The sequence below is a fragment of the Chiloscyllium punctatum genome, chromosome 2 (genome assembly GCF_047496795.1).
Source record: "Chiloscyllium punctatum isolate Juve2018m chromosome 2, sChiPun1.3, whole genome shotgun sequence".
NCBI lineage: Eukaryota > Metazoa > Chordata > Chondrichthyes > Orectolobiformes > Hemiscylliidae > Chiloscyllium > Chiloscyllium punctatum.
The window spans coordinates 47112059-47139164 of NC_092740.1; the positions used below are offsets into that span (position 1 = coordinate 47112059).

At 42.6% G+C, this 27106-nt stretch overlaps 1 protein-coding gene across 1 annotated transcript in view; it reads right to left on the reverse strand.

Annotated features, from left to right (window-relative positions):
- mccc2 (methylcrotonyl-CoA carboxylase subunit 2) overlaps positions 1 to 27106 on the reverse strand; it is a 134217-nt gene that overhangs the window by 71306 nt on the left and 35805 nt on the right. The window contains exons 4-5 of the mRNA XM_072581996.1: positions 25578 to 25679; positions 1935 to 2062 (exon numbers count right to left, since the gene is read on the reverse strand). Coding sequence (XP_072438097.1) covers positions 1935 to 2062; positions 25578 to 25679 — 230 coding nt within the window. The remainder of the gene's footprint in view (positions 1 to 1934; positions 2063 to 25577; positions 25680 to 27106) is intronic.

A 27106-nucleotide genomic window follows, 5' to 3' on the forward strand; every position in this document is an offset into this window, starting at 1 on the left:
GAATTGGGAGCATAAGTAGGCCACTCAGCCTATCACACCTGCTCAGTTGTTTGATAAAATTATGGCTGTTTTAATTATGGTCTCAATCTTGTTTTACTGTCTATCCCATATGCCCTTTGACTCCCCTATCCATCAAGAATCTACACAGGACAGCCTTAAAAATATTCAATAATCTAGACTTTATTGATCTCAGGAAAAGACTTCCAAAGACCACTGACCCTCTGAGGGGAAACAAAATCGATCATCTCCATCTTAAATGGAAGAACTCTTATTTACAAACTGTGTTCCTTATTTCTAGACTCCAGCACAACAGAAAACATCCCATCTATATTGTCAAGCCCCCTTAGAATCACTGAACTTGAAAGTGTATAGACCAAATCAACCTTAACTCAAAAGATAATCCCTCCATTCCAGAAGTCAACAGAGCGAACCTTCTCTGAATTGCTTCAAATACAAGTGTATCTCGCAAGAATAGCCACTGTGCTAGTCATCCAGAACCCCAAGTTCAGGTTCTTGACTAATGGGTTTCAATCCCACTGTAGTAGATGGTAAAATAATCTGGAGTGTTAAAAGAAGTTAGCCTAATAGCAACTATGTAACCATTGTCGATTGTCGTAAAAACTTATCTGGACAGCAAAAATGCTTTTGGGATGCCTTTACCACATTCCTGAGGAAGTTATGCATTTTTGTTTACTCATTCGAGTCCCTGATACGTGGTTGACCAAGTGGAGAAGGTTTATTTGAGTTTCTTGAAGTTTTGGTGGTTTCTCAATCAGGAACACACACAGCCATTAAAAGGTTGCACAAACCTTCAAGCATCTTATGTGCTTAACTCTTCTAGCACCACCTGATATATCTAATTTACCTTTCGGAGGGAAATCTGCCATCCATACTTTGTCCGGCCTAAATGTGATTCCAGATCCACAGTAACATGGCTGACTCTTTGTACTGTGAAATAGTATTGGCAAACCACTCAGATCAAGGTGCAATAAAAGTTGACCAGCCAGTGTCACACATATCCCACAAAAAAAACCTGTTCAAAACTAGACGGTACTCGAGGATGTTTTGGCTAATACCCTGTACAACTGCAGCAAGAATTCTCTACTTTTAAAACTCCATTTGTCTTGCAATAAAGATCAACATTTGCCTTCCTAATGACTTGCAGTAACTGCATTATAACCTTTTTTGATTCATGCACAATGGATCCAGGTCCCACATTTTGCCGAAGGGGACAACCTCATATTTTCCTACACAATAATCCATCTACCGAATTTTTATCTAACCTACCTAAATCCCATGTAACCTCTATGCTTTCATCGCAATGTAACATCTGACATATCTTTGTCTCATCAACAAAGTATCAAACATATATTCAGTCCCTAAAACAGGAACTGTAAAAATTCACCAAGTCTCCTTAGACAACACCTTTCAAACGCTTGACCTCTACCATCTAAAATGACAAGGGCAATAGAGACATGGGAACATCACCACCTGCAAGTTCCCCTACAAGCCACTCACAATCCTAACTTCTTTCAATGTCGCTGGGTCAAAATCTTGGAACTCCCTCCCCAATTGCACTCTGGGTCTGCTGACAAACAGTTCAAGACGATAACTCAACATCGCCTGCTCAAGGATAATGAAGGTACAGCAATAAGTGTTGACCCAAATAAAAACATGAATTGTGATAAATTCAGCAGTTCTTGCAGAGTTAAAAATAAAGGTAACATTTCTAATCCAGTTCTGAAGAAGGATCACTGGATTTGAAACATTGACTCATGTTTTCTCACTACAGATGCTGTCAGACCTGCTGAGTTTCTAAAACTTTCTAAACTATCATTAGCTTGTATAAAAATATGAAAGTGCTCAAAACATAAATCAACTTTGTAAAATGTACTTCAAAGAATAGATAAATGGAGTGGAAATTAAAGTTTCACCTAAATAAACACAGGGCAGGTGGTTTTGCCTCGCAATCTCCTGTGCTCTTACATGCTTCTTCACTGTGATTGGGTAGTACGATCCCCCTTTTACAGTTGCGTCATTAGCAACAATTAAACAATCAACCCTGAAAGCAAAATATACAAATTTCAGAATTAACTGTGGAAACAGTACATAGATTAAACAACACAAAAAAAACAAGAAACAGGAGGAAAATATCAAGGAGGAGGAGAGAGCTCATGGTCTGAATTTGTTGAATATTGAGTTATGAGGGGCTATAAAGTGCCTTAACGGAAAATGATGTTCCTCTTTTGGCACTGGGCTTCACTGAAACATTGCAACAGGCCCAGGTCAGCAATGTTAGAGATCACACAACACCAGGTTATAGTCCAACAGGTTTATTTGGAAGCACTAGCTTTCAGAGAGCTGCTCCTTCATCAGGTGATTGTGGAGAGTAAGATTGTAAGACACAGAATTTATAGCAAAAGTTTCCAGTGTGATGCAACTGAAATTATATATTGAAAAAGACCCAAATTGTTTGTTAAGTCTCTCATCTTTTAGAATGACCATGTTGGTATCAGTTCTTTCATATGTAAATCACAAAACTTCTTTTAAAAAGTTACATTCTCAAGCGCACTTTAACAATTGGTGTCATGTTGACCCAGATAATGTATTGAAGGTGTTAACTTCCTGTGAGGCTGTTTGTGCCACAATGGTCAGACTGATTCTAATCTAATAAACGGATTTTCAGAATCTTACATGGATTCATGCAGTTTTTGAGCAAAGTAAAATGTAATTCTGCAAATACAAATTCACCACACAAATTTATATATGTATGTGTACGTGTGGCTATGAGTGTCTGTGAGAGGTGTGTGTATGTGTGTAAGTGTAAAGGTATTTAAGTCTGTGAGAGGGTGTATGTGGGAGTGTGTGAGAGAGTGAATGAGAGGGGGTGTGTGTGTGTGTGTGTGCGTGTGTGTCTGTCCGTCCATGTGTGTGTATAGTGCAATGGGGTCACCTGTAGTGTGACATGAACTCAAGGTCCTGGTTGAGGCCATCCAGACTGTTGGACTATAGCCTGGTGTTGTGTGATTTCTAACTTTGTACACCCCAGTCCAACAGCGGCGACTCCAAATCAGGTCAGCAATATGGACATTAGAGCAGGATGGTGTCTTGAAATGGCAAGGTTGGGTTTATACTTGCGGACTGAGTGGAGGTGCTCAGCAAAGTGGTCACCCAAAGTAAAGGAGACCACATTGTAAACTGAGTACACTGCAAACTAAATTGAAAGAAATATATAGCTGTATGAAAATGGTGGAGAATAACTGTAGAGGTTTATGGAGTAGAAACTGAGTACAAGGGGAATCCTACTGTGGTTCTGGGAAGGAGAGAAGGGTGGAAATGTGGAAAATATCCAAGGGTAAAAAAAAACATGGCAGAAGCGCTGTTGTAGAAAGTGATATCATCAGAATAGGTGTGGGGGGTGGAGATGGAGAAACTGGGAGAAGGGAATTGACTCCTTACAGGGAGCAGGTTATGTGAAGGGTGGTCAAGATAATTGTAGAGTCAGTTTTTTTGTAATGAATATCAGTACACAGCAAACACCAGAATTGGAGATAGAGAAGTCAAAGACAAATAAACCAGGTGGAAGTAAACCAAATAGACACAAAGATGAGATGAAATACAAAATCTATCAGGTGTTGCAAAATTTAAACCTGTAGAAAGAAAATACTGAAAATACTCAAAAGGTCAGCTTGTATCTAAAGAAAGAACAAACATGTTAACATTTCATCAGAAGAAAATCAATAATTTAAATTACAAAGGAAAATCTCCTTTCAGAACTAAACAAAAAGGAACAATACTATTCTGTACAAATGATAAAACACAACATTCAACTACTAATACTAAAACTAGAATGATATAATCTAAGTTCCGATCATAATTGGCATTCAAAGCTGTCAGAGGACATGTTGAACAGGTGTTTGAAAGGACAAAAAAAGGCTAAGCAGCAGAGACGCACTTCAATTTTAAGCATTTAAAAGCCATCAGCATTAAATGTTGTAGTAGAGCATTGTCTTTTCCGATAAGAATGCGCATTGTGACAAGTGGATTTTTAGTTCTGACTGGTTCAATTGTGCTTCTTAGACCGCATCCTCCATTTCTCATAATCTTCACCAGCTAGAAAAACGAGAATAGCAGATACATTGGAACTCCACCAAATGCAGGTTCTACTTCAATTTGCAAAGATGATGATTTTCAACTACATCTATATTTCTTCACTGTTGCTAAGTCCTGGAACTCCCTAACAGCATCTAAAGAACTGCAACACTTCAAAAAAGCAGCGTACCACCATGTTCTCAAGGGCAATGAGTGCTGGCTCAGCCACCCACGTTCCACAAATAAATTTAATAACAAGATTTGCAAATTTGTGCACATCCACCGACAAGAGATGATGTTATGGAGTTTTAATTTGCTATACATGGTGCATTTACTCTTGGCATAATTTAAAATGTCTGACAGAAAATTATCATTGCATCTGATCACAGATTGATGAGCACTATGGTGAAATGTGCAGTTCAAACTCCAGTTGAGACGATGTATGACAACAGGATTTACTCATACGTGATTTAAATAAGAAACAGAAAAAGTTAAACATATAGTATTTCATAATTGAAGTCAAATGCCCAAATATTTTGAAATGTCTTGTTAAATCAGATAGACTCTGTGGATATCTGCCTTTGCACTGTGCTGCCCTTGTAGCTTTTAGTCATATCCAACATGGAATTATACAGATTCAGCGAAGCAGCTTGAAAACAGAAATAATCAAATCACTAAAAGTGTAAATGATGTGAAGACTGGCAAAAGATAAAAGTGTCAAGTGGAAACTTATAGTCTCAACCAAGCATATGCTGAAAATCATGGAACACTATGAACATCAAAGACGACCTAACATTGGAGGTGGAGTCAGAAAGAGAGTCACACATCACAGAAACAGGCCCTTTGGCCTAACTCATCCAGATGGAGCAGGTTTCCTAAACTGAACTGTTTCCATTTGCCTGCATGTGGCCAATATCCCTCTAAACCTTTCCTATCCATATATCTGTCCAAATATCTTTCAAATGTTGTTACTGTACCCGTCTCTATCATTTCTCTGGCATTTCATTTCATATACGCACCATCCTCTATTCTAAGACGTTGCCCTTCTGGTCCCTTTAACCTGTCTCCCTCTCAGGTTAAACGAATTCCCTCTGGTTTTGGACTTCCCTGCTCTGGGAAAATTCACTTAATCTATGCCCCTCATGATTTTATAAACCTCTATAAGGTAACCCTTAGCCTCCTATGCTCCAAGGGAAAAAACACCAGTCTATCCAGCCTCTCCTCATAACTCAAACCTTCCAATCTCAGTAATATTCTTGTAAATCTTTTTTGCACCCTTTCCCATTTAATAAAATCCTTCCTATAGCAGGGCAACCAAAGTTGCATGCAGAACTCCAAATGTGGCCTTACCAACGTCTTGTATAGCTGTAAGATGACATCCCAACTCCTGTACCCAATGCTCTGAGCAATTAAGGCAAGTATACGAAATGCCTTCTTCACTATCCTGTATACATTGCCACTTTCAAAGAACTATCTACTTGCACCCAGGTTCTCTGTTTGATAACACTCCCCAGGGCCCAACCATTAACTGTGCAAGTCCTGCCCTGATTCGTCTTACCAAAATGTAAAACCTCACATTTATCAGAATTAAACTCCATCTGCCATGCCTCAGTCAACTAGTCCAGTTGTTCAGGATCCCACTGTACTCTTAGATAAACTCCTTCACTGTTCACTACATCACCAATTTGTTGGCGTTCACAAACTTACAAACTATGCCTCACGTATTCTCAAGGAGAAAGTGAGGACTGCAGATGCTGGAGATTAGAGCTGAAAATGTGTTGCTGGAAAAGCGCAGCAGGTCAGACAGCATCCAAGGAACAGGAGAATCGACATTTCGAGCATGGGCCCTTCTTCAGGAATGAGGAAAGTGTGTCCAGCAGGCTAAGATAAAAGGTAGGGAGGAGGGACTTGGGGGAGGGCGTTGGAAATGCGATAGGTGGAAGGAGGTCAAGGTGAGGGTGATAGGCCGGAGTGGGGTGGGGGCAGAGAGGTCAGGAAGAAGATTGCAGGTTAGGAAGACGGTGCTGAGTTCGAGGGATTTGACTGAGACAAGGTGGGGGGAGGGGAAATGAGGAAACTGGAGAAATCTGAGTTCATCCCTTGTGGTTGGAGGGTTCCTAGGCAGAAGATGAGGCGCTCTTCCTCCAGCCGTCGTGTTGCTATGGTCTGGCGATGGAGGAGTCCAAGGACCTGCATGTCCTTGGTGGAGTGGGAGGGGGAGTTGAAGTGTTGAGCTACGGGGTGGTTGGGTTGGTTGGTCCGGGTGTCCCAGAGGTGTTCTCTGAAACGTTCCGCAAGTAGGCAGCCATGGGGAGACAGGCCGCCTACTTGTGGAACGTTTCAGAGAACACCTCTGGGACACCCGGACCAACCAACCCAACCACCCCGTAGCTCAACACTTCAACTCCCCCTCCCACTCCACCAAGGACATGCAGGTCCTTGGACTCCTCCATCGCCAGACCATAGCAACACGACGGCTGGAGGAAGAGCGCCTCATCTTCTGCCTAGGAACCCTCCAACCACAAGGAATGAACTCAGATTTCTCCAGTTTCCTAATTTCCCCTCCCCCCACCTTGTCTCAGTCAAATCCCTCGAACTCAGCACCGCCTTCCTAACCTGCAATCTTCTTCCTGACCTCTCTGCCCCCACCCCACTCCGGCCTATCACCCTCACCTTGACCTCCTTCCACCTATCGCATTTCCAACACCCCTCCCCCAAGTCCCTCCTCCCTACCTTTTATCTTAGCCTGCTGGACACACTTTCCTCATTCCTGAAGAAGGGCTTATGCCCGAAACGTCGATTCTCCTGTTCCTTGGATGCTGCCTGACCTGCTGCGCTTTTCCAGCAACACATTTTCAGCTCACGTATTCTCATCCAAATTATTTATATAAATAACGAACAAGAGTGGACCCAACATCAGCGCACTACTGGTCACTGGTATGCAGTCTGAATAACAACCCTCTACCTCCTACCCTCAAGCCAATTTTGTATCGAATTGGCCAGCATTCCCTGGTTTCCATGTGATCTAACCGTACTAGCCAGTCAACCGTGTGGAACTTTGTCGAAGGCCTTGCTCAAGTTCATACAGACAATATCTATCATCTGCCTTCACCTATTTTCTTGGTCAAGATGATTCAAGATGGTGGCAGAAAAGCAGGATTGTGTTCAGGCTCCAGCCTAGGGCTTATCTGCTCTCGCTTATCTTCCTTCTTTTTACTTCTGCTCCTTTTACTTGCATTTTTTTTCTTTGAAGCCTTTTGCAGCGGATTAATCGGCAAACTCAGCTTGGCAACTAGAGTAGAATTCCTGTGTGAGGAATGGAGGCACCTCCCAGCTGTCAGAAGCGGCGACAAACACAGTCCCCCTTTGATCACTGGAGCTGGTAGTGACAGTGACAGCATTGACAACCTCCTGGCAGCAGCAGCAGTAAAGCTTCTCCAGCGATCGGAGGCAGTGGCAGTAGTGGACTTTTTAAGATGGCAGCACCAGCAAGGTGATATCTTAGAGGAAGATGCCTAGAGTGGGACACTTGGCAAGTTGGCAGAATGGCAGCCTGGTGTAGCAGTGAAGCCAGGAACTTCAGCAAGGCGAGTGTGAGTTCAGCACAGGAGCTGGCATCAGCCAAGTGGGCCCAGCAGCAACGAGGTGGCGCCTAAAGAGTGACAACTCCTACCTCGCTGGGTCCGGCGCAGGCAGCAGCAAGACATTGTCGGAGGGGTGACAGCACAGTTTTCTTTGGTGAACAGGCTCAGGACTCTATGAAAGTTATATCTTTTATCCTTTTATTCTTAAACTATTTAGAATGGCAATTAACTGTGGGGACTGTTGAAGCTTAGCACTGCTTTTACTGTGTTATTCACTGCAAATTGCAAGTGACAATAAGTAAGTCATTATAAAAATTGGTCACCTCTTCAAAAACTTCAATCAAGTGTGTGAGGTATGATTTCCCATGCACAAAGCCATGCTGACTATTCTCTCAGAATCCCCTCCACCAACTACCCCACCACTGACATTAGGCTCACTGGTCTGTACATCCCTGGCTTTTCCTTGCAGCCTTTCTTAAATAATGGCACAACATTAGCTAGCCTCCAATCCTCCAGCACCTCACCTGTGGCTGTCAATGATGCAAATGCCTCTACTAGAGACCCTGCAATTTCTTGCCTAGCTTCCCACAATGTAAATACAAAATATTTTAACAGTCAAAATTACAATGAAATTCTAAGCTTTCCTTGCCATTAGAGTCAACTGCCTCTATTTTGCAGCAGCAGTGGGAGTGGTGAGAGTGAGGACCAGGGGGCTGCTGGGAAGGTAAATTTTCCTCTAAAATGGACTTACCTCAAGAGTCAGCAGCCTCCATTTTGCAGCAGCAACAGGAGCAGTGAGAGCAAGGAGCTAAGTGGGAGTGGTCAAATTGCACACTGGGAAGATGAGTGAACTGATATGTTTGAGGAACGCCTGAACCCAAGACACTAAACCTGTAGTGTCTCCTATCCGCCCTCCTCCTCTAACCAAAAAAAGACTGGTGTGTTGATAAGGTAAGGCTTTTTCTATGTTTTATCATGTGATTGGTAAAAAAATTTCGTTTTTCATTTATCTATTATGAGATTATTTGAAAAACAGCATAGCAGAAAAGTATTAAAAATTAATTAACTCATAAATGTATACAAATTAATAAAGTAATTAAGGAGAGATGGCTGGGAAAGTGAGGTGCTGCAGTTATATGATGTGGGAGCTGGCTGTTCCATTATAAACTGCAGTGACCATATCTGCAGCAAGTGTTGGTTGCTGGAGGAATTCCGGCTCAGAGTTGATGACCTGGAATCTGAGCTTCAAACACTACAGCACATCCGGGAGGGGGAGGGTTACCTGGACGCTTTGTTTCAGGAGGCATTCACACCTGGTAGATTCAGTAATTCAAATTCAGTTACTGATCAGGGACAACAGGGTGTGATTGCAACTGAGGCAGACAAGGGTATCCTGAGTTCAGGAATGGAGGATCCTCAGTTATTGACCTTATCCAACAGGTATGAGATGACACCCTGTGTAGATGAGGAAAAGGGCTGTGGGGAGGATGAGCCAGCTGACCACTGTGTCATGGTGCAGAAGGGCATTCAAGAGGGGGGAGCAAAAACACAAATGGTAGTTATAGTGGATTCTATAATTAGGGGGATAGATAGTATCCTTTGCAAACCAGATCGGGAGTCCCGCATGGTGTGTTGCCTGCCCGGTGCTGGGGTACAGCACATCTCTGACAGGCTTGAAAGGATACTGGAGTGGGAGGGGGAGGATCCAGTTATTGTGGTCCATATTGGGACAAATAACACAGGCAAGGCTAGGAAGGAAGAGCTGTTTGGGGATTATCAAGCATTAGGAACGAAATTAAGGAACAGGTCCTCAAGGGTCATAATCTCCAGATAACTGCCACATGCAAATTTGCTTAGGATAAGAAAACACGTGGCTTAGGGAGTAGTGTGGGAAAGAAGGGTCCCATTTCATGGGGCATTGGCGTCAGCTTTGGAACTGGGGAAATCTGTACTGATGGGACAGTCTCCACCTGAACCAATATGGAATCAGTGTTCTAGTGAAAAGGATAAATAGGGTGGTCACTAGGACTTTAAACTACTGAGTAGGACGAATAGAAAGAGAAAATGACAGGAAGTATGATGGTAAATAAAAAGGTAAACAGCAGGTTAGCATATGTACAGGAGGGTTTAAGTACAAGGCTGACTACGAAATAAGTAAAAAGGAAGGACAACTCAGGAGATATTATTACAGCGCTCGTAGCATTCGTAACAAGGTTGATGAGTTAATGGCACAAATCATCACAAATGATTTGGTAGCCATTACAGAGACATGGTTACAAGATGGTCACAACTTGGAAATAAATATCCAAGGATATTAGACTATTCAGAAGGACCGACAGGAAGGTCAGGGAGGTGGTGTAGCTCTGATATTCAAGGACAACGTCAGGGCAGTGCTAAGAGATGATGTATGTTCTATGGAAAATAAGGCTGAATCCGTTTGGGTGTACATTAGAAATTCTAAGGAGCAAAAGTCAATGATAGGTGTAGTCTATAGGCTACCAAATAATAACATCACATTGGGGTGGGCAAGAAACAAAGAAATAACTAATGCCAGTAAAAATGGAATGGCAACTATCATGGGGGATTTTAATCTATATGTCGATTGGTCGAACTAGCTCGGTCAGGGTAGACTTCAGGAAGAATTTGTTGAGTGTACTCATGATAGCTTTCTTGAACAGTATGTAATGGAACAGACGAGGGAGCAAACTATCCTAAATCTGGTCCGGTGTAATGAGACAGGAATAATTAATAACCTCATAGCTAGGAAGGAATAATCACAGTATGGCTGAATTTAAAATACACACGGAGCATGTGAAGATAAAATCCAATAGTAGGGTCCTGTGCTTAAACAAGGGAGACTAAAATAGAATGAGGGAGGACTTGGCTAAAGTAGACTGGAAACAAAGATTTTATAGTGGTACAGTTGACAAGCAGTGGAGGACTTTAAAAACAATTTTTCAAAGTGCTCAGCAAAAGTATATACCAGTGAAAAGGAAGGACTGTAAGAAAAGTGGTTATCTACCATAGGTGTCCAAGGAAATAAGGGAGGCTATCAAATTAAAAGAGAAGGCAGACAAAGTGGCCAAGAACAGCAGGAAACTAGAAGACTGGAAAAACTTTAAAGATCAACAGAAAGCCACAAAAAGAGCTATAAAGAAAAGAAAGATAAAACATGAGGAAAACCTAGGAGAGACTATAAAGACAGATAGCATAAGTTTCTATAAATATAGAAAATGAAAAAGTGGCTGAAGTAAATTGTTGGTCCTTTGGAAGATGAAAAGGGGCATTTAGTTATGGGATGTGATGAAATGGCCGAGCCTTTGAACAGGTATTTTGTGTCGGTCTTCACAGTGGAGGACACTAATAATATGCCAGAAATTGACAAAGAGACAACGGTAGGTGAGGACCTGGAAACAATCACTATTACGGAAGAGATAGTGTCGGGCAAGCTAATAGAGCTAAGGATAGACAAGTCTCCTGGTCCTCAGAATGCATCCCAGGGTACTAAAATAGATGGCAGGAGAAACAGCAAGTGCTCTTCTGGTAATTTTCCAAAATTCGCTGGACTCTGTGGCAGCTCCAGCAGATTGGAAAACAGCAAATGTGATGTCACTGTTTAAAACAGGAGGTAGACAAAAGATAGGAAATTATAGATTGGTTAGCTTAAGCTCTGTAGTGAGGAAGATGCTTGAGGCTATTACCAAGGAAGAAATAGTAAGGCATCTAGATAGAAATTGTCCCATTGAGCAGACACAACATGGGTTCATGAAGAGCAGGTCATGCTTAACAAATCAAAAGCTTATCGAAAAGACAGGGAGGTGGGCAGAGGGAGTGGGTTGCCTTGTTAGTTAAGAATGAAATTAAATCTATGGCACTGAATGACAAAGGGTCAGAGGATGTGGAGTCTGTGTGGGTGGAGGAATAGTAAAGGCAAAAAACTATAATGGGAATTATGTATAGACCTCGCAGCAGTGGTCAGGACCAGGGACGCAAGATAGGGCATGTCAAAAAGACAAGGTCATGGTGATCATGGGGGACAGTTTCTGGGTGTAACTGAGGACACAGTACAGAGGTTCATTCCAAAGAAAAGAAAGATTATCCGGGGGGGGCGGGGGGGGAATGAGGGGAGGTGATTAGACAGTCACAGTTGACAAAGGAAGTCAGGAAACGTATCATAGAAAAAGAGAGAGCCTATAAAGTGGCCAAGAGCACTGGGAAATCAGAAGACTGGGAAGACTACAAAAGCCAACAGAGGATAACAAAGAGAGAAGTAAGGAAGGGGAGGATCAAATATGAAGGTAAGCTAGCCAGTAATATTAGAAATGATAATAAAAGTTTCTTTCAATACATAAGAAACAAACAAGAGGCAAAAGTAGAAATTGGGCCGCTCCAAATTGATGCAGGAAGGCGAGTGATGGGAGATAAGGAAATAGCTGAAGAACTTAATAAATACCTTGTGTCAGTCTTCACAGTGAAGACATGAGTAATATCCCAACAATTAAGGAGATTCATGGGGCAGAGTTGAGTATGGTAGCCATTACAAAAGAGAAAGTGCTAGAAAAACTAAAAGGTCTAAAAATTGATAAATCTCCTGGCCCCGATGGGCTACATACTAGATTTCTGAGGGAGTTGGCTGAAGAAATAACAGAGGTGTTGGTTGTAACCTTTCAAAAATCACTGGAGTCAGGGAAAGTCACAGATGATTGGAAAATCACTGTTGTAACCCCCTTGTTCAAAAAAGGATCAAGACAAAGGATGGAAAATTATAGGCCGATTAGTCTAACCTTGGTTGTAGGTAAAATTCTAGAACCAATCATTGAGAAAGAGATTTCTAAATTCTTGAAAGTGCAGGGTCGGATTAGAATAAGTCAGCATGGAGTATTAAGGGGTGGTTGTGCCTGACAAACCTGTTAGAATCTTTGAAGAGGTAACAAGTAGGTTAGACCAGGGAAACCCAATGGATGTTATCTACCTAGATTTCCAAAAGGCCTTTGATAAGGTGCCTCATGGGAGGCTGCTGAGTAAAGTGAGTGCCCATGATGTTCAAGGTGAGCTATTGGCATGGATTGAGGATTGGCTGTCTGAATAGCAGCTAGTGACAAGTGGTGTCTCGTAGGGTTCAGTGTTGCGGCCGCAGCTGTTCACTTTACATGTTAATGATCTGGATGAGGGGACTGGGCACATTCTGGCGAAGTTCGTCAATGATATGAAGTTAGGCGGACAGGCGGTAGTTTTGAGGTGGTGGGAAGGCTGCAAAAAGATTTAGACAGTTTAGGAGAATGGTCCAGGAAATGGCTGATGAAATTCAACGTGAGCAAATGCAAGGTCTTGCACTTTGGAAAAAAGAATACAGGCATGGACTATTTTCTAAATGGTGAGAAAATTCAGAGAGCCAAAATACAAAGGGATCTGAGAGTGATAGTCCAGGATTCTCTAAAGGCTAACTTGCAGGTTGAGTCCGTGATTAAGAAAGCAAATGTAATGTTGTCAATTATCTCAAGTGGGTTGGAATGTAAAAGCAGGGATGTGCTGCTGAGGTTTTATAAAGCTCTTGTTAGGTTCCATTAAGAATACTGTTTCCAATTCTGGGTCCAACACCTCAGGAAGGACATACTGGCACTGCAGTTTGTCCAGCAGACATTTACACAGATGATCCCTGGAATGGTAGGCCTAACATATGATGAATGGCTGAAGATCCTGGGACTGTATTCATTAGAGTTTAGAAGGTTGAGTGGAGATCTAATAGAAACTTATAAGATAATGCATGGCTTAGAAAGGGTGGACGCTGGGAAGTTGTTTCCGTTAGGCCAGGATACTAGGACATAGAACATTATAGAACATTACAGCGCAGTACAGGCCCTTGGGCCCTCGATGTTGCGCCGACCTATCATACCAATCTGAAGCCCATCTAACCTACACTATTCCATGTACGTCCATATGCTTGTCCAATGATGACTTAAATGTACTTAAAGTTGGGGAATCTACTACCGTTGCAGGCAAAGCATTCCATACCCTTACTACTCTCTGAATAAAGAAACTACCTCTGACATCTATCCTACCCCTCAATTTAAAGTTATGCCCCCTCGTGCTCACCATCACCATATGTCGAAAAAGGCTCTCCCTGTCCACCCTATATAATCCTCTGATTATCGTATATGTCGCTATTAAGTCACCTCACAACCTTCTTCTCTCTAATGAAAACAGCCTCAAGTCCCTCAGCCTTTCCTCATAAGACCTTCCCTCCATACCAGGCAACATCCTAGTAAATCTCCTCTGCACCCTTTCCAAAGCTTCCACATCCTTCTTATAATGCGGTGACCAGAACTGTACACAATACTCCAAGTGCGGCCGCACCAGAATTTTGTACAGCTGTAGCATATCCTCATTGTTTCGGAACTCGATCCCTCTATTAATAAAAGCTAAAACACTGTATGCCTTCTTAACAACCCTGGTAAAAACAATGACTGCAGATGCTGGAAATCAGATTCTGGATTAGTGGTGCTGGAAGAACACAGCAGTTCAGAAAGCATCCAAGTAGCTTCGAAATCGATGTTTCGGGCAAAAGCCCTTCATCAGGAATAAAGGCAGTGAGCCTGAAGCGTGGAGAGATAAGCTAGAGGAAGGTGGGGGTGGGGAGAAAGTAGCATAGAGTACAATGGGTGAGTGGGGGAGGGGATGAAGGTGATAGGTCAAGGAAGAGAGGGTGGAGTGGATAGGTGGAAAAGAAGATAGACAGGTAGGACAAGTCCGGACAAGTTATGGGGACAGTTACTGAGCTGGAAGTTTAGAACTAGGGTGAGGTGGGGGAAGGGGAAATGAGGAAACTGTTGAAGTCCACATTGATGCCCTGGGGTTGAAGTGTTCCGAGGCGGAAAATGAGGGGTTCTTCCTCCAGGCGTCCCAACCCTGCCAACCTGGGTGGCAACTTTCAAGATCTGTGTACCTGGACACAGAGATCTCTCTGCTCATCAACACTACCAAGAATCTTACCATTAGCCCAGTACTTTGCATTCCGGTTACTCCGACCAAAGTGAATTACCTCACACTTGTCCGCATTAAACTCCATTTGCCACCTTTCAGCCCAGCTCTGCAGCTTATCTATGTCTCTTTATAACCTACAACATCCTTCGTCACTATCAACTCCACCGACCTCAGTGTCGTCTGCAAATTTACTAACCCACCCTTCTACACCCTCATCCAGGTCGTTTACAAAAATGATGAACAGCAGTGGACCCAACACCGATCCTTGCGGTACACCATGGGTAACTGGACTCCAGGATGAACATTTCCCATCAACCACCACCCTGTGTCTTCTTTCAGCAAGCCAATTACTGATCCAAACTGCTATATCTCTCATAATCCCATTCTTCCACATTTTGTACGATAGCCTACTGTGGGGAACCTTATGCTGAAATCCATATACACTACATCAACCGATTTATTCTCATCTACCTGTTTGGTCACCTTCTCAAAGAACACATAGGCACAGCCTTAGAATTAGAGGGGATCAATTTAGAATGGAAATGAGGAGACATTTCTTCAGCCAGAGAGTGGTGGGCCTCTAGAATTCATTGCCATGGAGTACAGTGGAGGCTGGGACATTAAATGTCTTCAAGGCACAGATTGATAAATTCTTGATCTTGCAAGGAATTAAGAGCTATAGGGAGAGTGCGGGTAAGCGGCGTTGAAAGGCCCATGAGCCATGATTGAATGGCAGAGTGGACTCAATGGGCCAAATGGCCTTACTTCCACTCCTATATATTATGGTCCAAATCTTTTGGAATTCTATGAAGATATTACGAGCAAGGTAGATAATGGGGACCCAGTGGGTGTAGTATACCTGGATTTCCAAAAGATGCTGCACAAGAGGCTGCTGCATAAGATAAAGATGCATGACTTTACAGGTAAAGTATTAGCATGGATAGAGGATTGGTTGACTAACAGGAAGGAAAGAGTGGGGATAAATGAGTGCTATTCTGGTTGGCAAACAGTAACCAGTGGTGTGCCTCAGTGTTGAGGCTGCAATTATTCATAATCTATATAGATGATTTGGAGTTGGGGACTACATGTAGTGTGTCAAAGTTTGCAAGTGATACTAAGATAAGTGGCAGAGCTAACTGTGCAGAGGACTGTGAAATTTTGCAAAAGGATATAGATAGCTTAAGTGAGTGGGCAAAGGTCTGGCAGATGGAGCACAATGTTAATAAATGTAAAGTCATCCATTTTGGTAGGAATTATTGTAAAACGGACTATTATTTGAATGTTTAAAAGATTGCAACATGCTGCTAGTTCAGAAGGACCTATATGACTTTGTGCACGAATCATAGGCAGGTGCCACAGGTAATTTAGAAGGCAAATGAAATTTTATCTCTCATTGCTAAACGGATGGAGTTTAAAAGCAGGGAGGTAATGATGCAGCTGTATAGGATGCTGGTGAGGCCATACATGGAGTACTGCGTGCAGATTTGGTCTCCTTACTTGAGAATGGATGTACGCACTTGAAGGGTTGTAGAGGAGGTTCACTAGGTTGATTCCAGAGTTGAGGGAGTTGGCTTAGGAGGACAGGGTAAAAACAAGGACTGCAGATGCTGGAAACCAGATTCTAGATCAGAGTGGTGCTGGAAAAACACAGCAATTCAGGCAGCATCCGAGTAGCAGGAAAATCAACATTTCGGGCAAAAGCCCTTTATCAGGATGAAAGGCTTTTGCCCGAAACATCGATTTTCCGGCTCCTCGGATGCTGCCTGAACTGCTGTGCTTTTCCAGCACCACTCTGATCTAGAAGCTTATGAGGATAGACTGAGTAGAGTGGGATTATATTCATTGGAATTTAGAAGAATGAGGGAGGATCTTACAGAAACATGTAAAATTATGAAGGGAATAGATAAGATAGATATAGAAAGGATGTGTCCACTGGCAGGTGAAACTAGGACAAGAGGGCACAGGCTCAAAATTAGGGGAAGCAAGTTTAGGACTGAACTGAGAAGGAACTTCTTCACCCAGATGTTCATAAATCTTCAGAATTCCTTGCCCAGTAAAGAGGAGAGTTGCTCCTGGAGCCTTTAACATTGATTCCAGACCCCATGAGGTCTCATGGCTTCAGGTTAAACATGTGTAAGGAAACCTCCTGCTGATTACCACGTACCGTTCTCCCTAGTTTGATGAATCGTATTCCTCTACGTTGAGTAACACTTGGAGGAAGCACTGAGGATGACAAGGGCACAGAACGTACTCTGGATGGGGGATTTTAATATCTGTCACCAAGGGTGGCTCAACAGCAGCACTGCTGATCAAACTGGTTGGGTCCTAAAGGACATAGCTGCTAGATTGGGTCTGCAGCAGGTGATGAGGGAACCTGCAAGAGGGAAAACTTACCTTACCTCATCCTTACCAATTTACTGGCTGCAAATGCATCTGTCCATGATAGTATTGGTAGGAGCAAACACCACACAGTCCTTGTGGAGACAAAGTCCGGCCTTCACATTGAGAATAACCTCCATTGTGCTGTGTGGCACTACCACCAGGCTAAATGGGACAGACTCAAACAGATCTAGCAATTCAAGACTGGGCATTCCTGAGGTGTTTAGGACTATCAACAGCAGCAGAATTGTACTCCAGCACAACCTGTAACTTCATAGCCTGGCATATCCCCTACTCAACCATTACCATCAAGCCAGGGGATCAACCCTGAGTCAATGGAGAATAGAGCAGGGCATGTCAGGAGTAGTGCCAGACATACCTGAAGATGAGATGGCAACCTGGTGAAGCTACAAAACAGGACTACTTGCAAGCTAAACAACATAAACAGCAAGTGACAGACGGAGCCAAGTGAGCTCAGATCAAAAGATCAGATCTATCTCTGCAGTCCTGCAACATCCAGTCATGAGTGATGTTGAACAATTAAGCAATTCACTGGATTAGATTAGATTAGATTAGATTACTTACAGTGTGGAAACAGGCCCTTCAGGAAGAGACTCCACAAATACCCCCATGCTCAATGATGGAAGAGCCAATACATCAGTACAAAAGATAAGGTTGAAGCATTTGCAACAATCTTCACCCAGAAGTGTCAAGTGGATGATCCATCCCCACCTCCTCCAGTGTCCCCAGCATTACAGATATCAGTTTTCAGCCAATTCAATTCACTCCACATCAGTCAGGAAACGGGTGGAGACACTGAATAGTGCAAAGGCTACAGGTCCTGACAACATTCTGGCAATACAAACGAAGACCTGTGCCCCAGAATTTGCCACTCACCTAGCCAAGCTCTTCGAGTACAATCACAATTCTGGCATCTACCTGGCCAATTACCTCATCAGTCATCATCAGTAAAATGATGGAAAGTGTCATGGGTTCTACTATGGCCACTCAGCTCTGACCTCATTACAGCCTTGGTTCAAACATGGACGAAAGAGCTGAATTCCAGAGGTGAGGTGAGAGGGACAGTCATCTCTGCTCCAGGACATCTCTGCAGAAGGTCCTCAGGGTAGTGTCCTTGGCCCAACCATCTTCAGCTACTTCATCAATGGAGCTTCCCATCATCTCATGTTTTAAAGTGGGGATGTTTGCTGATGAGTGCACAATTTCAGCACCATTTGAGACTTCTCAGATACTGAAATAGTCCATGTCCAAATGCAACAAGATCTGGACAACATTCAGGCTTGGGCTAATAAGTGGCAAGTTACATTCACACTGCACAAATGCTAGGCTATGATCATTACCAATAATAGACAATCAAACCACTGCCCCTTGCCATTCAACAGTGCTACCATCACTGGTTCACCCACTATCAACATCCTGGGGGTTAGCAATGACCAGAAACTCAGCTGGACTCACCACATAAACACAGTGGCTACAAAAGCTGGTCAGAAGCTAGGAATACTGTGACGAGCAACTCATTCACCTCCTGACTCCCAAAGCCTGACCATCATTGAGAAGGCATAAGTCAGGAGTGTGATGAAATACTCCCACTTGCCTGGATGGGTTCAACTCCAACAACACTGAAGAAGTTCAATGCCCTCTAAGACAAAGCAGCCCAATTGACTGGCACAACATCGGCAAGCCTCCATTTCCTCCACCAGCAACGTTCAGTTGCAGCAGTGTATACTGTCTCTAAGATGAACTGTAGAAATTCACGAAAGATCCTCAGACAGCACCTTCCAAACCCATGACTACTTCCAGCTACAAGGGCAAGGGATACATCGATACATGGGAACACCATCACCTTCAAGTTCCCCTCCAAGGCTCTCACCATCCTGACATGGAAATAAATCACCATCCCTTCACTGTCGCTGGGTCAAAATCCTGGAACTCCCTCCTTAATGGCATTATGGGTCAACCCTCAGTAGGTGGACTGCAGCAGTTCAAGAAGGCAGGTAACATAATCTTCTCAAGGGCAATAAATGCTGGCCAGCCAGCAACATCTACATCCCACAAATGGATAATTTAAAAAAACACCCCTTTCAGGAAATGGTGGCTCATGGACTCTAATTATTCAGGTTGTATTCCCACTTTCAGGCATTCTGAAAAGCAACAGAGGGCATAAAATACCATTGTACTCTCTGCAAATCAAGGCCTCTCTCTGCTGAGTTTACCAATTGAAAAGCAAGATCCTCCTGGACAAAGAGTCTAAAGTAATTGTCACTACTCACTATAGGATGCACTCTTCCTTATAAGAATACATAACCTTTTCCACAGCAAAGATGGGTGAAATATTTGCCAATCAGAGCAGATATGAACTCTGCCTGAAACTCTAAAGACAATCCAAAAATTTAGAAGGTATCACAAGCACATGTCTTCCATTTGGCATAAGTGTCCTATTGTACAAACAGGTAGCACCCTAAGCCTCGTTTCCCACCACACCATCATTCACTTACAAAGGATCATGAGCTGCCATTTCCACCACCTCCAGCAGGATGCCATCACTAAACACATAGTCCTCTTCCCTCCCTGTCAGCCTTCTGCAGGGACCATTCCCTCTGGAATACCCTGGTTCACTCCTCCTCCACTCCCAACACCCCACTGCACCTTCCCATGCAACTGCAGAAGGCACAACACCTGGCCGTTTACTTCCTCCCTCCTCACTACCCCAGACCCAGACACACCTTCTGGGTGAAGCAGTAATTTACCTGCACTTCACTTAAAGTAGTCTCCTATATTCTCTGCTCACAAGGAGACAAACACAGACTAGATGACCTCTTCATAAAACATTATGTCCACAAAAACAATCTGAGCTTCCTGTTGCCTGCTCTTCAACACACCATCGTGATCCCTGGCCAACCAATATGCCTTGGACTTGGTGCAGTGCTCCAATAAAGCTCAGCTGAAAGAACCATAGAACCATACAGTGTAGAAGAGGCCCTTTGGCCCATTGAGTCTGCAGCAACGTAAGAAACACCTGACCTTCAACCTAATCCCAATTTCTATCACTTGGCCCATAGCATTGAATGTTAAGACATGCTAAGTGCTCGTCCAGGTATTTTTTAAAGGATGTGAGGCAATTTGCCTCTATCATCCTTCCAGGCAGCGCAGCTGATAGCATCATGACCATCTGCATAAAAATGATTTCCTCACATCTTCCTAAACTTCCTACCCCTCACCTTAAACCTGTGTCCCCTCATGACTGACACTTCAACCAAGTGAACAGCTACTCCTTATGTACTCTGTCCACGTCCCTCAATCTTGTGCCTGGGAACTCTGCAATCTTAGGGACTCAATATTGAGTTCAATAATTTTAGGGCCTGAACACCTTCTCCCATGTCCTTACTCCAACCCCTACACACAGGGCTGAACCCACAAGCATCAACAACTAATGGTCCCAATTACCAGCTACTGATTCTCCCAGGCTGACCTCAAACATTCCTTTGTCTGTCCAACTGCTGTTTCTTTCTCTCTCTCTCTCTCGGCTTTATCTCCACCAATCATTTACTCCTACCCCCATCCCAAATTCAGCATATAAACCAAACTCAGTTCTGAAGAGGGGTCACTGAACTTGAAATGTTAATTCTGGCTTTCTCTCCACAGAGGTGTTGACCTGCTGAGTTTTCCCACCAATTTCTGTTGTAGTTGATATTGAATGTTGTTCTGACTCTATCATACTACAGGGACCCAACAAAGCAGGCCGATCTCCAAATATTTAATTCTCTAACAATGTACAACCACAGCTAATAATCCTTTCTTAAAAAAAAGAAATAAAAATACATTTGCACATTCAGGATTGACTGCACATGAAGTGTTGGAATTGGATGGCAAGGTCTGACCTTGTAATGTGGTCTGGTTATATATGCTGAGTTTCCATTAACTTTCTTCATACATAATACTAATATCAAGTGAAGTCTGTTCTAGCGTTCCTTTATTATAAAAGTTTTAGTGGAAGAACAAATGAAATGGCGGAGCAGAGGGTCAATCAGCTAATTTGGATGGATGGATCATGTATAAAGATTATTAATCAAGGAACACTTAAACATGCATCTCAATTATATGTGCATGGGACATATTATGTAACTACTTATTACATAAGCACAATCCATAGCTCTACTCTATGATAGTAGAACTAGTTCTCTTTTATGGTAATGTTCCAAAGAGTCAAAAGCAACTTGGACACATAGAAAGCCTGGAGAGTGAGAACTAGTCATTCCAGATCTTCTGCTTAGAGTAGCTTCTATAAGGTAATCGGAGTCTGGGAATCAGTACTTGTGATTGAACATAAATCGAAGACCAAACCAATTGCTGCATTGAAGTTGTTACTATATTAAAACCTTATGCATGAATCATAATTGGAATTTTCATCAGATTAACAACTCTTTTTTGCAATGGTTATCACCAAGAAATTGGATTAATAACAAACATTACAGTTGAGTAATGTAATGGCACCCTCTGGTGGAATCTAAGTGTGAAGTTTTCACCTAATCAAGAAACTACTACATTCCTAATCCGTAAAAAGCAGCAAATAGATCAAGTTTTGAAGCTGCAGTGCGAGCTTTAGATTCTAGGATTAACTGTCCTCATTAACTTGCTTACATTAAGCTCAATTAAGCACATGTTCTGATGAAAGGTGATTGTCCTGATACATTAACATTATTCCTCTCTTAATGCCAGACTGGCTGAGTATTGCTGCATTTTCTGTTTCAGTCTTATATGCATGATAACAAGGTTGTGACAGGTCACTGGAGGGATGATTTTCTAAAATTTTGCATTTGTATAAGAGTCTGACAAACTGAGCCCTTCATTCATGGGAATGTTAGATCACTGACTGCCTAGCATTTACTGTCCATCTCGAGTTACCTTTGAGAAGGTATTGATCTACCTTCTTGAACTGCTACATTCAATATGCTGTTGGTACAGCCACAATGCTATTTGGGAAGGAGTTCCAGGATTGTGACCCAATAACACTGAAGAAACAGTGACATATTTCCAAGTCAGGATGGCAAGTGGCTTCTAGATAGTTGTGGTCATAGGTTTGTAGGGGATACGTTACCAAAGGAACCTTGGTAACATTTTGCAGTTCATCTTGCATATGGGTACACACTGCTGTGACCAAATGTGGTAGTAGAGGAATGAAAGTTTGTGGATATTGAGCCAATCAAGTTAGTTGCTTTGTCCTAGATGGTGTGAAGTTTTTTGACTGTTGTTGTAGCTCACTCATTCAGGCAAGAGAGGAGTATTCTATCACACTCCTGACTGATAACTTGTATATGCTAGGCAGGATCTGGGGAAATCAGGAGGGGTCCTTGATGCTACATTTGATTAAATGCCTCAGTGTCAAGAACAGTCACTCTCCTTCACTTCCTGAATCAGATTTTTTAATCCATATATGAACCAAGGCAATTATGAGGTTGAACGATATTTCTCAAATTATAATCAATACCAATGACCCCCAGAGGTGGTATGTGACAGAAAAATGAAATGCTAAACAGGTTTCCTTAAACTGATAACAAATAAAACGGTCTCTGAATTTTCAATACAACATCTCAGTTGGCTGTATCTGTAAGCAAAGAAAGGGGAAGTTGCAATGTAACTTGTACACAAATGAATTGATGCCTGATATGTAAAGATGTAGCCAGAGTGGGATCTGTGTACAAGATTTATTAGATTTTGAGCTGGACCATCACTACACCATTACATAGAAGACAGCAATAAATGCAACACCCTAGCCAGTGACATCCACTTCCTGTGAACTAATTTTAAGAAAAAGCAATTACTAACTAAATTTGGAGCTCAAAGGATGCCAGGGAGACACAAGCATGCAATGAAAACGGAAAAAGAATCTTGCATTTCAGGTGAATTCTTCAAACAAGGTCCAGGACAATTAGACCAAGGTGAGAGGGAAAATGAAGAGGAAAATATGAACGTAGGAATAGAAATTGGAGGTGTAGTGGACAGCGAAGAGGGTTACCTCAGATTACAACAGGATCTGGACCAGATGGGCCAATGGGCTGAGAATTGGCAGATGGAGTTTAATTCAGATAAATGCGAGGTGCTGCATTTTGGGAAAGCAAATCTTAGCAGGACTTATACACTTAATGGTAAGATCCTCGGGAGTGTTACTGAACAAAGAGACCTTGAAGTGCAGGTTCATAGCTCCTTGAAAGTGGAGTCACGAGTAGATAGGATAGTGAAGGAGGCATTTGGTATGCTTTCCTTTATTGGTCAGAGTATTGAGTACAGGAGTTGGGAGATCATGTTGCGGCTGTACAGGACATTGGTTAGGCCACTGTTGGAATACTGCATGCAATTCTGGTCTCCTTCCTATCAGAAGGAGACTTGAAAGGGTTCAGAAAAGATTTACAAGGATGTTGCCAGGTTTGGAGAATTTGAGCTATAGGGAGAGGCTGAACAGGCTGGGGCTGTTTTCCCTGGAGCATTGGAGGCTGAGGGGTGACATTATAGAGGTTTACAAAATTATGAGGGGCATGGATCGGGTAAATAGGCAAAGTCTTTTCCCTGGGGTTGGGGAGTCCAGAACTAGACGGCCTAGGTTTAGGGTGAGAGGGGAAAGATATAAAAGAGACCTATGGGGCAACTTTTTCACTCAGAGGGTGGTATGTGTATGGAATGAACTGCCAGAGGAAGTGGTGGAGGCTGGTACAATTGCAACATTTAAGATGCATTTGGATGGGTATATGAATAGGAAGGGTTTGGAGAGATATGGACTGGGTGCTGGCAGGTGGGACTAGGTGGGGTTGGGATATCTCGTCGGCATGGACGGGTTGGACCGAAAAGTCTGTTTCCATGCTGTACATCTCTATGACTCTATGAGATGGCAGGTAAATTTTCTACCGATAGTAAAAGAGGCAGGCTGGCTCTCTTTGTCAGCTTTCTCTGTTATTTCAGTGAAAATTCAGTTAGATTTATCGAGAATGATTATGTAAATTATGATCTGTCCTCTACAATTTTATTATTCTTTTGTGGGTTGTAGGTGTCACTGGCAAGACCAGCATTTGTAACCTTGTCCAAATTCCTAATCACTCTTGAACTGGGTGGCTGGCAAAGCCAATTAAGAGGGCAGTTAACTGTCAACCACAATGCTTTGAGTCAGAAATCATCTTTGACTAGGATGGCTGGTTTCCTTTCCTGAAGGACATTAGTGAATTAAGTGGGTTTGCACAATCACCACTACTGGGCCTAATTTTATATACCAGATTTCTGAATTGAACTTTAATTCTGCCAGCTATCATATTGGATTTGAACCCATGACCTGACAGCATTAGCCTGGGCCTCTGGATTAGAGTCCATTGACTTTATCACTATGCCACTATACATGCACTGCAAAACCCATGGTACCTTTTCTTAGTTAACTCAAACTTCTCCTAGGTTTCTACTGATTATTGTTTCTAAAGTTCTTCCTGCACTGATGTTGAATTGACTAGACTGTCCTGAGTGCTGTTCTTCACACTTTTTTGTGAAATTATGTCAGATTTACCAATCTAATTCTCTGGTATCTCTCTCATGTTATGGGAAGATTGTAGCAAGATATTGCACTATTTTGACTTCTACTGAGATGCAAACTATTTGGAGCATGCAACATTTTCACTCTTACATTTAGCTAGCCATTTCACTGAATCACTTCTCGCCCACTTACTTTCCACTATCTCTACTTCCACTGATATTTTGTTGGATGCCTCCTCTTTTGTGAGCACCAAAACAAAGTACTCATTCAATATTCTAACCTTGCCTCACATCATAATCACCTTTTTGACCCTAACTTTTCCTCTATTCCTGGTGAAGGGCTTTTGCCTGAAATGTCGATTTCCTGCTCCTCGGATGCTGCCTGACCTGCTGTGCTTTACCAGCACCACTCTGATCTAAACAGTGATCCAATAATGGCCATTTAACAGCCTCAGCCTATGTATGATCAGATAATTTTGTTCCCAGCAGGCAAGAAAAAAGGTTACAGCCTTCCAGACTTGGAAAGTGGTGGAAGGGGGCTGCCTGCAAGGTTGAGGAGACGGGTGGGGCCTTGAATTGGACTGCAGCCAAGGACTGAGTTAGAGGTTAGTTAGGGGTGAGTTAGAGATCAGTTAGGAGTAAGTTATAGAGGCTGGGTTTGTTTTCCTTGGACCAAAGGAGACCAAAGAGAAATTTTATACAGGTGTACAAGATTATAGCAAGTGTAGATAATGCAAAGGAAAGGTGTGTCCATCAGTAAATGGTGCGAGAACTATGTGCGACAGACTTGAGGCTTTGAGCAAGAGGCATGTGAGGAAGAACTTTTTTATGCAACAATGGTAATTCCTTAAAACTTGTTGCCGACAAGTGTGGCAGTAGGCCATCAGTCATTACCATAACTACTTCACCCAGTCCCCACACACTATTTCTTACATGACATATCCTGAACAGCTTTCCATAACACCTTTTTACAGTAAAAAGATGGGTAAAGGAAGATTCAAATATAATATTTACCCTGATACTCTTCCGATCCCTGTGATGATGCCTCCTGCTGGTACCTCTTCTTCGCCATACAGTTGATAACCCGCAAATTGTGAAAATTCCAGGAATGGAGATCTGTCAAATAAAATGTATCTTTTCTAAATAAAAAAATTCTAACATGCTTAACATTACTATTGATAATATATTACTGAGTCAATAGCTGGACTATTTTTTGTTCGTAGGATTTTACTGTGCATCAGTTGGCTGTAAAAATTGTCTACAAAGACAGAATTTGTCAAATGCCAGGGCCCACATCCTTACCAACCTTTTTTATTTCTTATTTTCCCAACAGTAGCTGCTCCATCAGTCAACTCACAATCATTTACTGGAACTTTCACCCTGAGCACATTCACTCTTTCACAAAGCTACAGGGTTCCAAAAGTATGACTCCTGATGCTGTGGAAAGGCTGGCACTATCATAATGCATACTTTTCTATTTTTTAAATGACTGCTGTAAGCCACTACTGCCTCTTACATGTACTGTTCACATTAAAACTTCAACATCGGATCAGGACAAGGCCATAGTTGGAAAACAAATGCTGAGAATCTCAGCATGTCTGGCAGTAGCTCTGGACGAAAGGAGAGTTAATGTTTCAAGTCCAGTTTGACTTTTCTCCAGAATAAATTGGAGAACTGGGCAACACTAAAGCAAATGAATTTAGAGAAAAATGTCCTCATGCCATGTTGATCACAGTTCACTGAATCCCCCTCAAAGATCAGCAAGGCAGCCTTTGTATGGAGCCACAAGAGATGGGGCAGATACCAAATGAGTATTTTGCATCAGCGTTTACTGTGGAAAAGGACATGGAAGATATAGAATGTAGGGAAATAGATGGTGACATCTTGAAAAATGTCCATATTACAGAGGAAGAAGTGCTGGATGTCTTGAAACACATAAGAGGGGATAAGTCCCCAGGACCTGATCAGGTATACCCGAGAACTCTGTGGGAAGCTAGGGAAGTGATTGCTGGGCCTCTTGCTGAGATATTTGTATCATCGATAGCCACAGGTGAGGTGCCAAAGGACTGGAGGTTAGCTAACGTGGTGCCACTATTTAAGAACGGTGGCAAGGACAAGCCAGGGAACTATAGACCAGTGAGCCTGATGTCGGTGGTGAGCAAGTTGTTGGAGCAGCAGGATGTACCTGAATAGGAAAGGCAAAGACTGATTAGGGAAAGTCAACATGGCTTTATGAATGGGAAATCATGTCTCACAAGCTTGATTGAGTTTTTTGAAGAAGTAACAAAGAGGAGTGAGGAAGGCAGAGCAGTAGATGTGATCTATATGTATTTCAGTAAGGCATTCGACAAGGTTCCCCATCGGAGACTGATTAGTAAGGTTAGATCTCATGGAATACAGGGAGAACTAGCCACTTAGATACAGAACTGGCTCAAAGGTAGAAGACAGAGGGTGGTGGTGGAGGGTTGTTTTTCAGACTGGAGGCCTGTGACCAGTGGAGTGCCACAAGGATCAGTACTGGGTCCATTACTTTTCATCATTTA